At 44.5% G+C, this 13,992-nt stretch overlaps 1 protein-coding gene across 2 annotated transcripts in view; it reads right to left on the bottom strand.

Moving 5' to 3' along the window:
* The window catches only part of LOC108925697 (adhesion G protein-coupled receptor A3-like), a 32,981-nt gene extending 19,223 nt beyond the window's left edge, over window positions 1-13,758 (bottom strand). For both annotated transcript variants that reach the window (XM_018737857.2, XM_029258980.1), the window contains exons 1-3: window positions 12,645-13,758; window positions 4,442-4,513; window positions 1,593-1,664 (exon numbers count right to left, since the gene is read on the bottom strand). In XM_018737857.2, the coding sequence (XP_018593373.2) occupies window positions 1,593-1,664; window positions 4,442-4,513; window positions 12,645-12,937 (437 nt within the window). In that variant the 5' untranslated portion in view covers window positions 12,938-13,758. The remainder of the gene's footprint in view (window positions 1-1,592; window positions 1,665-4,441; window positions 4,514-12,644) is intronic.
* Window positions 13,759-13,992: the final 234 nt, after the last annotated feature.

The following is a 13,992-nucleotide window of genomic DNA, read 5'->3' as shown; positions in this document are numbered from 1 at the left end:
TGTTTATATACTACTAGAACTGACAAAATGACGTGATTTCACGTGAAGCAAAAACAGAAAACTGCAATGGAGCACTTTTACATTTTCAGCACACTGTACACTGGAATCTGGTAACTTCTTGGAGATCTCAGATTCAGGTGCAGCTTGTGTTTATTCCCAGGTGAGAAATGCCCTGTTTCATACACTCACACGCAGACACTTTTATTATACTCAGTACAGTAGCTTTTAGAGCTGCTGTCGTGCACATGAAGAACCCAGGCTTGAATCCCACCTCCTGCTGCAATACCCTTGATCAAGGTACCTACTCAGAATTGATAGAGTAAGAATGACCCACTCACATTCAGCTGGCACTTTTGTCCAAGGCAGCTTACAGCGTTAACCCACCTACAACTATTCATTCATTTATACACCCAGGCAATTTTACTGCAGCAATTTAGTGCAAGTACCTTGCTCGAGAGTAATACAGCCAGAGGTGGGATTTAAACCTCCAACTTTTGAGCTCCAACGCAGCAGCTCTAACCACTTTGCTACCAGGTATTCAAAGCTGTATAAATGGGTAAATCATTGTAAGTAGCTCAGAATTATAAGTCGCTTTGCAGGAAAGTATCAGATGACTGAATAAATATAAATGTACTCCCTCAAACTACTACCAAACCCTTCTAATAGCGCACAGCTGGCCTGAACACTGTTTTACCAGCTGTTTTTGGACTAGGCCCACACCAGGCCTGACGAGGATATTCCTGGACTAGACCCATCTGGCGCAGAGGGTACAGCTGGTTTATGATCTGAGTTGAAGGGAATCATCAGCAGGACCCTCGGACGGTTCCGCAGCGGACAACCCATACTGAGAGAAGCCAAAGCCAGAAGGGGACGGCTTAGCGCTCCTTCCTCTATAAGAGCACGCAGTGATCAGACGAGTGCACCATAATGAAAATTCGAACTTCCTGCATTATAGCTCGGCAATGGAGTGAGCTGGATGCTGTATATAAAGAAAGACGGGCCGGGGCTGCAGCGGGGAGGACAGGCATCTCCGTGCTATAGGAAGGAGCCAGAAGAAAAACAAGCGAGGAAGTCAGCCGAAAAAGAACAGCAGCTCATACACGGAAAGCGGGAGAGAACACAGTGCCATTGTCTAAGCTTCACTAGGTCTCTTTATGAATGTGAAAATTTTAATGTAGCGTGAGAGCCTCAATGCGACGTTAAATTAAATGAGAATGTGTTATTGCTCCCTTCCGAATAAAGTGCCAATGCCTGGAATGTAAACTACAGTACAATGGGGCCCGTAAAAATCACAAAAGGAAATGTTTCAGCACTCTAATTGATTTTCACTCCATCCTCATGTCAAATTGTCCCCGTGCTGCTGAAAAGAAATTGGGATTTTACTAGAGAAGGGTTACAAAAAAGTATGAGAGACCAAGATGGGAACACTGGCATTTCATGGACAAGGGAATGAAAATGAACACAAAAACACTTTTTTTTTTTTTTACTGAAATACTGCAGTAAAACAAGTTCAAGTGAAATGTGAAATATGTTTATGGTGCAAAATGCTGATTGAGGGAAAACGGATGACTGGCACGAAAGGGGGTACTTACAGCCTTCTGAGGTTCAGCAGCCCAAGGAAGGCACCCGGCTCTATGTGACTGATGATATTGTTCCGAATGTCCCTGTCAGACAAACAAAGATGAAATAATGGGGACTTAGTGCAGTAATGGATACAGCTTATTGATTACAGTCAGAGGATCTGGGTTCGAATCGCTAATTCTGCTGTAGTACCTTTGATTAAGGTACTTACCCTCAACTCATCCAGTAAAACTGATCTAGCAGTACAAATGGGTAAATGAATGCAAGTGGGTCTGTATATAAGCCTATGAATAAATATAGTTAAAATATTGTAATCACCTTGGAGTTCAGCAACAGATGAGTGCAAAGGAGAGTCAAATACCTTTTAACCAATTCCTGCAGCTCTTCAGCTGAGTATAAAGACACAGTGCAAATGAAGAGAGTCTAACTTCTAGGTGCCTGAATCATGTTTGCCTTAACTGGGTGGCAGAAGTGTTTAAGGACCCAAGGGAAATAACAGTGGGACCACAGTATTCTACCATATTCCACCTCCGCTGAAGACTCTGGAGCTCTTCACAGCTCCGTAGACAAAAACGTCTATAAATGTACTACTGATTAACTGGCAGTACTTTTTAGTGAGGCGATGAGATGTCAGCATTTAGCATTAGGACCAGTTGGGCACCAGGGGTTGACACACTGGTAACCCTACAGCAATCATAATATTCATTAGCTCCCATATGATTCCGAGCTGGAAAAACGATTGCAAATAGAAGTTAACATTCATAGATGATACTGAGAAGTTCTGATTTATATTAGAGACTGTCAAGCTGCCAGCTAATATTATTATATGTGTCATGCTGCCAGCTAATATACATAAATACGGACACATTAAACTTGCTCAGATTTCACAGAAAGCTGGATATGAGCTTTCTGCATTACCTTCAGCGAAGTGGATTCAGCAAAGAACAGTAAAAGGCCAGAGGCAGGCACTTCTGGAGGATTACTTGTAGTAACATCCGGAAAGGGGTTGAATATTTCAAGGCTGCTGGATTCAGTAAGAATAACTGATGCTTTGACTGAGAGAATAGGGGAGGTCAGCAAGTTCAAAAGAGGTTTCGGAAAAAAACACAATACTGTGGCAACAGTGGATGTCGGGTCATAGGAGGTCACTTTGCATCACCGTTATTTAAACTTTTGCACAGGCAGAGGTATGAGTGGAGCCCAGAATTATTAAAAGAAACTCAATAATAACCATTTGCAGACTTTGTTTCATTGCAGATGAAAGGTGCCGAGTGCATGGCAGCTCTGTAACCGTGATAAAGCAAGAGGTATGTAAATGTAGAATGGTATTAGTATACTTTTAATGGGTAACAGTGTTAAGACTCACTACCTCCTTATTCAGAGGCGCTGGGTTCGAATCACTTACATTTATTCCTTTAGCTGATGTTTTTTTCCAAAATAACTTACAATGTTAACCCACTTAAAACTGTTTATTCCTTTATACAGCTGGCCCATTTTTACTGGAGCAACTTAGGGTAAATACCTTGATCAAGGGAACAGGAGTAGTAGATGAGACTTAAACCTGGGACCTTAAGGCGACAGATCTAACCAGTATGCCATCACATGGAATCCCACCTCTGCCTCTGGTGCCCTTGATCAAGGTACTTATCCTGAATTGATCGAGTAAAAATTTCCCTGCTGTATAAATGGATAAAACATTTTTAGACACTGCGGAGAAAAGTGTCACATCCACAAAAAAGTGTGAACGGTCACAAGGAAAAGAAGAGTGACTGGAGCAGGCGAGTCGGAAAGCAGGTACTGGTGTGGGCAGGAAGAGTGGGTGTGGTTAAAGTCAGAAATGGTAGCCGTGGGGGAACGGGAATGACTCTCTCACACAACATAGCACGCATGGATTCCTGCTCTCCAACTGCGGTTTCCTAACCATTAACAAATGTCCAATTATGGACAAACTGGCTGCAAAGTCCTCGACACGCACCGGTCCTTTTTGCCGTGCGGCGCCGCTGTAAGAGATGGACCTAGAACAACTACATTAAAAAGCGTCCTTAAAATTCCACGTCGGTGGTGTCATGCGCCGGTCGGGGCCTCGGCGAGAGCACGCAGTCATCGCTCTGCTTATTTTATCAGCGCAGTGCTGTCAGCGCAATAAATCACGTTGGTCCGGAGGCCCCCGTGCCCAACGGACCTGGAGTGGGGTTCCTTCAGTTCTCCGGGGAAGCCCGAGCAACGATTCTACAGGGCGAGCCAAGCGCTTCACTCTCCAGCAGGAACAATGACTCTTTTCAGTCCCTGGTGGCCCAGGCCTCCCCCACCCGGTCCTGTACATAATCTTTTTTATTTTGGCCGTGTTGAAAGTGCGCTGCAGCCATACGAGTCACTGCCTTGGCAACCAGCGCCATAAAGGGAACAGCCAGTCGCTGTGCGCTTTTCCCTGCTTTTCTTGCTATTTTTTTTCGGGGTGGGAGAGGTGGGGTGGGGGTTGACAAAGCAAACCACGCTGTTGGCTCGTCGCTCCACTAAATCATTGTCCCGTTCCCCTCCTGTCTTCCATTAATAAAGTGAAATGCTTTATTTTACACGTAGCGATTCCTTTCCCTTATTTCTGGGGCCTTGAAATGCTTCACATCGCGCTGAAGTTTTAAAACTTGAGCTAAGAGTCCGAGTGGAAACGGAATGCCGCAGCGAGCCAAGTGTGGAAATGCAAAATAAATAAATCAGACTTCGGCTCCCATTTATTTCGTCACACGGAGATGCTTCCTGCCAAGTTTTCTTAAACATTGGAGGCCAACATGATAAACGTGCAGCTTAATGGGCACTGAATCATATGTTTATTAAATAAAAACAGTATCTGTGAAATACTCACAGTCTCTCCAGGGCAGAGAGGCCCATAAAGGAGCCGTTTTTCAACTCTTGGATTTTATTGTTGCTCAGAATCCTGTGGAGAAAACAACACAGTAAATGAGTCATTATTCAAAAACTTTATGTACACAATATCACCGGGATTCCACTGAAATATATGACATATAAATTAAAATTTAAAATCAGCTTTCGTGAAGAAGAGAGAAGGATGCTAGTTAAATCTATGGAAGCTGCTGAGGATTTGTGTTAACTTTACAAATTCAAAATATGGTAAATTAAAAAGGTATAACCTTAAAACACTTTGTGAAAATGACATGGAAAGAAGTACTTTAAGTAAACTAATATGATCACTCAAAGGAACACGGTAAAGGAGTTACTGAGTGATTCATGCCTGATGGACACATGGCCACAGGGGGTAGGCAGCATCGTTGAGAAATAATGACACTGTGGCACTGTGCTGTAGGACAAAGCGGTGATGGGCTGGAGACCAGACTCTGACCGCAGTCTGTGTCTCAAACTGAGCTCTGGTTCTCTTCAACTCAGCATTGCCAAGAGCACAGTAAAACGTACCCACAGAGACTCAGCCGGCGGAAACCAGATGTTTCCACCAGACAAAAAAAAAATAAGTTTCACTACAACAGTGAGATGGTCTCAAGTTTCACCTGAGCAGCTCCAAACCAGGCTCCTTCAATGAGAGACGAAAGCCCGTTCCGGTTGATGCATCCCTCTTCATGTGATGACCACGACCCGTTTCTGTTATTCCGCTGCACGCACCGAGGGTAAACAAGCACGAGTCCATGCTTTAATTACTGTCAGAGGACAGCAATTAAACGAAGACATACTACATTTCCAGGGAGGGTAGAGTGCCTTTTATATTGCTGGACCTTTTTCTGAAGGTAGGCATGTGGCGATTCTCATGCCACCGGATTTGATTAAAACTAAAACTAACAACTGTGAGGTTCCTTACACATGGCGAGTCACAACTGATAACATTGCATCTGCTCCTAAATCTACAGATACTTTCTAAACTCACTCAGAAAATGGAAAGCCACTGGTGCCAAGCAAATGCCACTGGCGTTCCCATTCAAATTACTGACGTAAGTAATGTCACAGAACAATCAAATCTAATTTCCCTCGGAGTAAAATGGCCTGGCAGATGGAACAACTGGACAGCCCGGATCCCTGCACGAGAGAACAATCTTCTGGAATCTTGAGAAGTTCACGTAGTCCTTGGCGAACACGTGTGCGAAAGCACATGAGAAAATGCCCCCCAGTGCAGAGATATGAGACAAGTCCTAGACTGTCATCCTGAGAACAACCCTGATATGTCTGTTAAATGAGTTCTGTTCATGAAGGAATGCTACACACTATCTGTATGTTCTCATGCCAGCTGAGCGCAGCTAATTCACCATGATGACAACGATGATGACGACGACGACAGAGATACAACTGCATACATCCTTTTTGTTTAGGCCTGGGCTCACCTTGAAGAAACCAAGACATCTGACAAATGCTGACATTTCTGAACCAAATATAGCAACAGTACAAAAAGAAAATTTCCTCCAGGCTTGATTCCTTGATAGCTCAGCCAGTGGAACGGCCACCAATTAACGCTGCTGCTGATTGTTCCTCTCTCATAGGGCTCGGTATTGCAGACTTGACACATCTGAAATTTGTGGGTTTTTTGCCGTATTGATCGGCGCCAAAGGCAAGAACCTGGTAAACTGGAAAAAAGACCTCCTGACCGCAGCAGGTTTGCCCCTCCTCACTGCTATGACGGTGAGCTGGGAACACGTGCGTCAACCTCTAATCTTAACAGCCAAGCGTCCCTGCACGGCTGGAAGTGCATTTGCTCTGTAGCAATATCATTGATCACTGTCTCCCAGGCACACACGTCAGAGTATCACTGTTACCACCAGGTGGCGTAGTAGTTAGAACCCCTGTCTTGTACTGAAAAAAACCTGGGTTTACACTGCGCTCCTGTTGCAATACCCTAACGCCAAGTCTTTAGCTTGGGTTTCTCAAGTAAACATCACCAAGCTGTATAAAAGGGTAAGTTAATTGTAAGAGTTTCATATACAAACCATAAAGTGCTTTGGAAAAGGCATCAGTTCAGTGATGGTCAATAACAACGGACTTGTTAAATGCAACAGCTGTCAAGAGCAACGTCTCAGCAAAAGACACATTTTAAAACATCATTAAGCAAACTGGCAAAGCATTAGCTATTGATCTAATAAATGTCTAGAACAAATGTTCAATGTTTACATTATATTTGTTTACCTGATGCTTTTCTCCAAAGCAATTCACGGTGTTAAGCCACACAGTTATTTACAAAGCTGGGTAAATTTTACAGGAGCAATTATCGATAAGTACCTTGCTTAAGGGTATTACAAAGTGAGCAGGATTCAAACCTGGATACTTCAATTGCGAGGCAACAGCTCTAATCACTATTCCACCCACAGCTACGAGCGCTGCCTTGAAGTGTATGCTTGGGAAACGGTGATCTCTGATCAAGAGTAGTACAGCAGAAGGCTGCATTCGTACCCGGCTCCTTCAATCACAAGGGGGCAGCTCTGCCCACCGCTCTACCGGCTACCCCCGAGCTAACCCGTTCGTCACTTTGGACGAAAGCACCTGCTACCCAAATAAATTAAAATTCTGCAGGTTTTCAGTTGATGTGCAAATTGAACAGCAAAGGAAATGCAATATTTGTACACCACCTAATATGTATTTTTCAAGGGCACTAATCTATGCAGATAGGCTACAATTCGTATCATCACAGCACCAGAGTTAAGTTTCATGCCCAAGGCAATAAAACCTTGTTTTTCCATTAATAATGGATGAAGATCAAAAATGAGAAGATAGCCACTTAAATATAAATTAAAGAACTTCCAATGAACCTATAATGTACTTTACCACGTATAAACCATGTGCACCGACCTACAAGTTGCACAAAGTGTGAGTGAAATGTAGAGCAGGTTACTTTATGTAATCCACCCTGCTGATACAGGCAGGTGTCAAACTCCCTGCATTCGCTCCTGTTTATAGGCGAGGCGCGAGATATGGGAGCGAGGACGTCCTAGGCCTGGTGGCAGCTGTCACCCTCTCCACTGGCCCATCAAAGGCACGGCCGCAAAAAAAAAGACCGTAGTCCTCTTCCCGTGCTTACTTTGTAGCCCCAAAGGGTTACATGAAAACCCATCTCAGAATGAATATCCATCACTTAATGTGTTAATCACCCTGCCAGGCAGCGCTACTCGGCACCAGCAATTGAATGGCACTCTGAACTGGAAAATGAAGGAGGTCAGTAGAGCTTCGCCTTGCAGATTAAATTACAGGAGTCTCCCATGAGCTCCGCTACGAATCCGAGACACGCTGTCTGAGCCAGGGCTATAAGTTGCAGGACCAGGGACTAAGTGATGAACTGCTCCTAGAGCCAGAGTAAGGGCCCTCCAGCTATTGAAGTTCAACCGAACTTAGAAGTACCTCTTCGGTCGCCTTTCAATTCCACCCGCCATAAATCCTTGCAGGATTCATAACAGCGCTCAGGAAAGACAAACGGGTCGGAAACTGCGGCTTCAATCCTCGCAGCAGTACCGAGCATCAGCTGCACCCTAAAATAGGAAAGGGAAAGGATTGCTAGGCAATGTGAGCTCCGCAACTTGTGGCTGAGCAGGTTGAGCAGCCAGTTGCAGGGAGAATCGAGACGGTCCACGCTTGAATCAACGGCACCGCACACCATAAACTGCGCACAAAAGGACGGGGAGGCGACAACGAAAGGTAACCCCACACCACACGAATTGTCAGGCAATAACAGCTGTAAGCTGATATACCTGTGGTCTCACTTTGGCCTACGTGTGATTACGGGAACACCAAGAATAAGCTACGCCTCTGCATTCTCAGGGTATTTAATGGTCCTCGAACATATTTTGCGGTCAGTATGATTTACTCTTTATGCAAGCAGTCTCCACCGTTTCCTCCTCAGTGGTGCGACTGCACTTCCCAACAAGCTATCATGAAGCCACTTCCTCTCAAACTAACACTTAGCCGCCCGTAAATAGCGACCGTGACCCAAGCACACGGTCACTGAGATTCTGCTGCAGTCAGGGAGGTGGTTAATGCAGACCGCGGTTTGCACATGTACACAAACTGTCTGCTGTAGATTCCTCTGTGGGACTTTTTTTTTTTTTTTTTTATAAACACCCTTGTGGGCACAAGCTCAATAAAAACATTCCCAGCAGATTTAGCGTGCCGTCTGTCGGACCTCGGTCCGATCCACAGCGCATTTCCGGACTCACGGAGGAGCCTCAACGCAGCCCTGTGGTGTGCGATTGGGTAACTGCCCAGGTTGCGTTTTTGTCTGACATTTGGCTTACAAAATTAATGCAGATGATTTCAATCTCTCTTTTAAACCCCATCTGGACCTCGTAAGAAAAATACTGATTTATACGTTAATGACTTAAGATGGACAGAACTGAATGCAACAGTGACCTACATATTTTTATTTTTACATGTACAAGTTTTTAAAAAGGAGAAAAAAAATCATATATGCTGGGAATAACTTTTCATTAACTGGCATCTTTCACTTTTCTAATCATTCCAGCTTATTTTCTCGAACAAAACATATCATGCGGGCCACGCACTCGATGGTTTCTGGAGGCAGGCGATATGTGACGGCGACCCAACAGCGAGACAGTCCACACGCTGAGAGATAAGTAACGCCCCAGTGAAGGCTGTGTGTTTTCAGGACAAACGAAAACAGACGCAACCACCCACTCGCTTAATCCTGTTCTTTGCTACAGATACATTTCAAATGTGGAATTATTGAGCATCTGTGACAATTCATATAACAGATTGAACTTTTTTTTTTTTTTTTTTTGTACCAGGCTGGAGTCCAAAATAGCACAGCAATATGTTGTCTCTTCTTGCTAAAGTGCCATGGTGTACAGTGGATTGTTCTGTGCCCCAATCACTTCTCTCCTTTTCCAAGTACAAGCGGCCTGACGTTTTAATATGAAACAGCACCTTTGCGCACACCAGAGTAGCTCTGAGTTTTAACTTTTTAAATGTATTCACTTCCGCCTCTCCCGTACCTAGTAAGACAATGACGTCAAATTTCCTGTCTGTTATTTATTGTTATTTCAGCTGACAGCTCACTGTTACAGTAAGTACCTTACGAGAACTGAAATTTGAAATACGTGTCATGGTGACATCGAGCACTAGGTAAGGTGAGCAGCCTCCCCACGTAGGAGGTCTCGACTCCGCAAATTGCCATTGTCCACACGGACTGCACTGGGTTCGAAACCCAACTCCAAACTCACAGCCCACAACTGTGAGGCACCAACTGCACCATCATACTCCCCACACCAAGAACAATAAAATTAAAAAAAAAAAAAAAAACAAAATAAATACAGCAAACAACAATAAGAGAAATGAGGAGAAGGAAATGGGAAAACCGGGACCAGAGAAACGGGAGCAGGGAAATGTTTTATGTATAAGCAATTTTGAACATGAGAATCTCATTCTGGTATTGAAAGGTGTCCTTAACAGTTGTGATATTCTGGACTTGGAATTTAACAATTTTCTCAAACAATAATTCACAAACTTTGCATGTTGGGTGGAAAAATGTGGCGAACATTTTATTTATTTCATGTTACGGGCCTATCTTTAGATACTAATCATACTTCTTATCCACAGGAAGCTGCTACTTTAAAATGAAGCATTAGGAAAAAACTTTTAATTGCCTCTATATTTAAATATTACCTCAAGATATAACGATTCTACGTATACAAATGACATGAAATAAGATAAGAAAATCAGTTTGTCCCAGTTGTTCTCACTTTGACATTAAACTTCACATGTATGCATGTGTTATCACTGTTTATATTCATTCTTTAAAGTTCAATATTTTCAAGTATTTCAGTCAATAAAATGGTTTAAGCACTTTTTTCCAGAATTATGGGCCAATATTTGGTTTGTAATAAATACAAGTGGCAGACAGCAATTTATTCTATTGTTTTGGATGCCGAAAATTGCTAACAGGTGAGCTCCACTAAGATTCTCTACAAACCATAAGACAGTATTAGAACAACCTGCAGTGTTTACTTGTTATTAATGGTGACCTCAGCAGTGATTCCTGTGGGAGTGTTTCACCTCATGATTAAAGTATAAAATGCAGACAATCAGTTTCGGAATTAGTCTTCAGAAATCATGGGTAAAAGGTCAAAAAAAGACCTAGAGGGTTAAACATTCCATCTGTGCTCTAGGTTTCTCCTTCAGTGGACTTTTACTATGTTTTATTAGCATTATTTCCGTGTGGACAGTCTCCCTAATGTGAATAAAGGAAACAACTGTGACTGTCAGGAAAGGTGTCATCCAACAATTCGGTCACTGTCAGAAGCTGTACCGCAATCACGTCTCGCAACAACTCCGTGCTGCCACATCAACATCGAAATGTTTTGCTAGTTCTGTCTGCTGTAGAGCAGCACAAAAGATTGATGTGGCCCTGTCCCATTCATCCGTGGCTGGGCTTTCAACGGATGGAATTCTCCTTTATCTTTTTTTCGCCTTCCATGGAGAAAAGGAAAAAGTACACTGTAACAGAATCGAGATTTTAGACACACGCCTCTTCGAAAGCCAGACGGTCCAGCTTTCAGAATACACTACAAACTACAGAATGCTGTTAACAGAACGCTGCTTAGTTCATTGCTCACTCAAATACAGTTAGAGCTACAGTAGGCCTCTACCCTAACAGTGCCATGCAGAAATCGGTTCTCTTTAACCTCTGACACCACACCCAACTCCCGTATACCACTTTTACCCCGCAGCATCCGACTTGCCATCCCGCAGCTCCCAGTTACGTGGAATTGCCCAGGCGCCACTAAAAACAACAAAACCCCTGACCGGTTCACGTGGAGCGAGTTAATATTACACAAACACACACATTCATATAGTGCACGTATTTCTTAGCCACACAGAGAGAGGGACGGAGAAAGAGAGGAAAGACTCTTATTGTGATTCGGTTCCAGAGCTAAAAGCTGGGTTACTGCGCAACATTTGGATAAAATGCCCAAGGCTCCATATTTATAAAACATCTGACACGCAAACAAAGCGAAAGGCACTACAGTACTTGACTGTTCTCCAACAGATTGTGGTTTCATTTTTAAAAAAAAAAAAAAAACACATTCGCAATTGAAGAAATAAGTGAAAATATTTGTATATATTAAGTGACTATTATACACCTGAAAGCAAGTCAGTCATTAGCCAGTCCTTAACAAAGAGGACCGATATTCACAAACAGCTTATACAAAGACACGTGTCGTATTACTCCCTGTATAAGTAAGACACAAAACTGGACTTCTGTAGGTCTACAAACCATGTGCAGCTTCACAGAGGGCACAATGGTATCACTCACTCACTCACTCACACACACACACACACACACACACACAGAGAGGATATTCTGGACAGCAGCAGCCGATAATGCCCATCACCAGCAGATGGCATAGTTGTTAAGGCAGCTGCCTCGAAGTCTGAAGGTAGCGGGATTCAACCTCGCTGCTGCTGTAGACCACAATACTTACCAACAACTTGACACCGTAAGCACACCCTGCGGTACAAATGGGTAAATCACTGCCAGGCTGAATAGCCAACGGTGTAAGGAGTGAACCAACTAAAAGTGTACAGTAAGCAACCATAGAAGGAACCAGTATTTCACGGCACGCCAGCATCACAGGCAGCCACGGCAGTTACAGCATCCCTTACTAGTGTGGGAGAACCAGCAGTAAAAGTAGGAGTTACTATATATATTAAAAAAAAAAAAACTATGTTTTTTGAGCAAACGTACCAGAGAAGTGTTACATTACACAACTGATACAGGTTGTTCCGTTGTATGTGGCACAAGTGCACAGGAAATGTATTATTTAGTACAGTTTAGCTGACATTTTTTGCCAAGCCACTTACATGTGGTATGTACAGACAGTTATTTACCCATTACTGCAGGGTAATTTCACTAGAGTAATTCAGTAGCCTAGGGTACCAGCCAGGCAGAGACATTCGAACCTGCGACCTGACTTCGGGCCCAAAAAAGGAAAGAACTCTAACCACTACGCTAAGAGTGGCCACTATTATTATTATTATTTAAATTATTATTATTGTTGTTTTTATATTCATGTTGTTGTTGTTACTGCCGTCGTGGTCGTACTCACAAGGTGACGGTCCTCTCCGGGAAGCCGCGAGACGGTGTCACGTGCCCGATGTCCATGTTGCTGCACACGACCTTCCTCTCGAGCCCCGCGGACCCCGTTCCCGCCGTCCTGCTCGCGCTGCTCGCGCTCCTCGGACGCTCGTCGTACGACTTGCAGTCGGCGACGGAAAACGGCGAGGCGGCGCTGCCAAGAAGCGGCAGGAGGAGCGCGGCGACGCGGAGGAACGCCGAGAAGCCGGGGCCCATCTGCGTCTCCGAAGCGCTGGGCTCCTCAGAAACAGCGAGGGAGGGCATTATAATAAAGTATAAAAGTAAAAAGTGTGGCGCAAGTGGAAAAAGAAAAAGAAAAAAAAAGGCAGACTGTGATCAGACTGTAAATTCGCTGCGGTTCAGACGTCCACGGCGGGTCACCGTCCCGTGGCGGGAGGAAACGCGACTTTTCCACCCGTGTTTCACCCAGTTGGTTGTCGCACCACCACCATCTCCTCGCAAGTAGTTACCAAGTGTAGGAGTTCAACTTAAAACATCCCATGTGGGAATGTAGAGCCCAAAGTCCAGCAGAAGCCGGGGGGACCCAGCCGTGACGGCCGGGAAAACTTTCCCAATTTTTGCTTTACCATAGCCCATGGTAAAGAGTTGTGAAGAATCCTGCTAGTTCCACAAGCCAGGACAATGCGAACAAATTTTTTAAAAAAAGTGACATCTGGCAGCAACGACCGTAACAAAATGTGGACGCAGAAAAGTTTCTCTTCTTTTGTCCTACTACATGTGCAGCGAAAAGCAAACGCAGCTCTTAAACAAACACACACACTCAGAACTTCCCCCGAGTCTCAGCGTTTCTGATCGCTTCTGCCTTGTTTGGACACGAGTGCCGGACAATCAGATTCCTACAAAGAAAGTGTGTGTGTGTCCGAGCCGGTCCACTGAGACCTGCCGTTCCGCAGCCCCCCCCCGCCGGCTGAACCGACCACCGCTGGTGGTTCCGCGAGGTCCCGCGCGGGCGCGCCTCCGCGCTCTGGACCAAAGTGCTGAATGCGCGCCTCCGCTCTCCCTGTCGGGCAGCTTCGCCCTCCTGCCTTTGGCCTCACGAGTTTCCCATTGAGTTCCAGCTCCTGCCCCGGGCCCGGTCCTACCCCAGTCGTACCCCCTGCTCGCGCTCCATGTTGTAATTCTACCCCATGACGTCACCTCACCCGTCAGCGCTCCACTTTAACCGTTTCATTAAGAAAAAAAGCGCAGTTTAGGAGTACTGTCGGACGTATCCTGCATTCCTACACTATTTGGACTTACACATTACATATCTTTATAGAAGACATAACAAAAAGATTAAAAAACATCAAAATGACATG

The sequence above is a fragment of the Scleropages formosus genome, chromosome 16, assembly GCF_900964775.1.
Source record: "Scleropages formosus chromosome 16, fSclFor1.1, whole genome shotgun sequence".
Taxonomy (NCBI): domain Eukaryota; kingdom Metazoa; phylum Chordata; class Actinopteri; order Osteoglossiformes; family Osteoglossidae; genus Scleropages; species Scleropages formosus.
The sequence above is the reverse complement of the archived record's forward strand: the minus strand, read 5'-3'. Positions and strand labels throughout refer to the sequence as shown.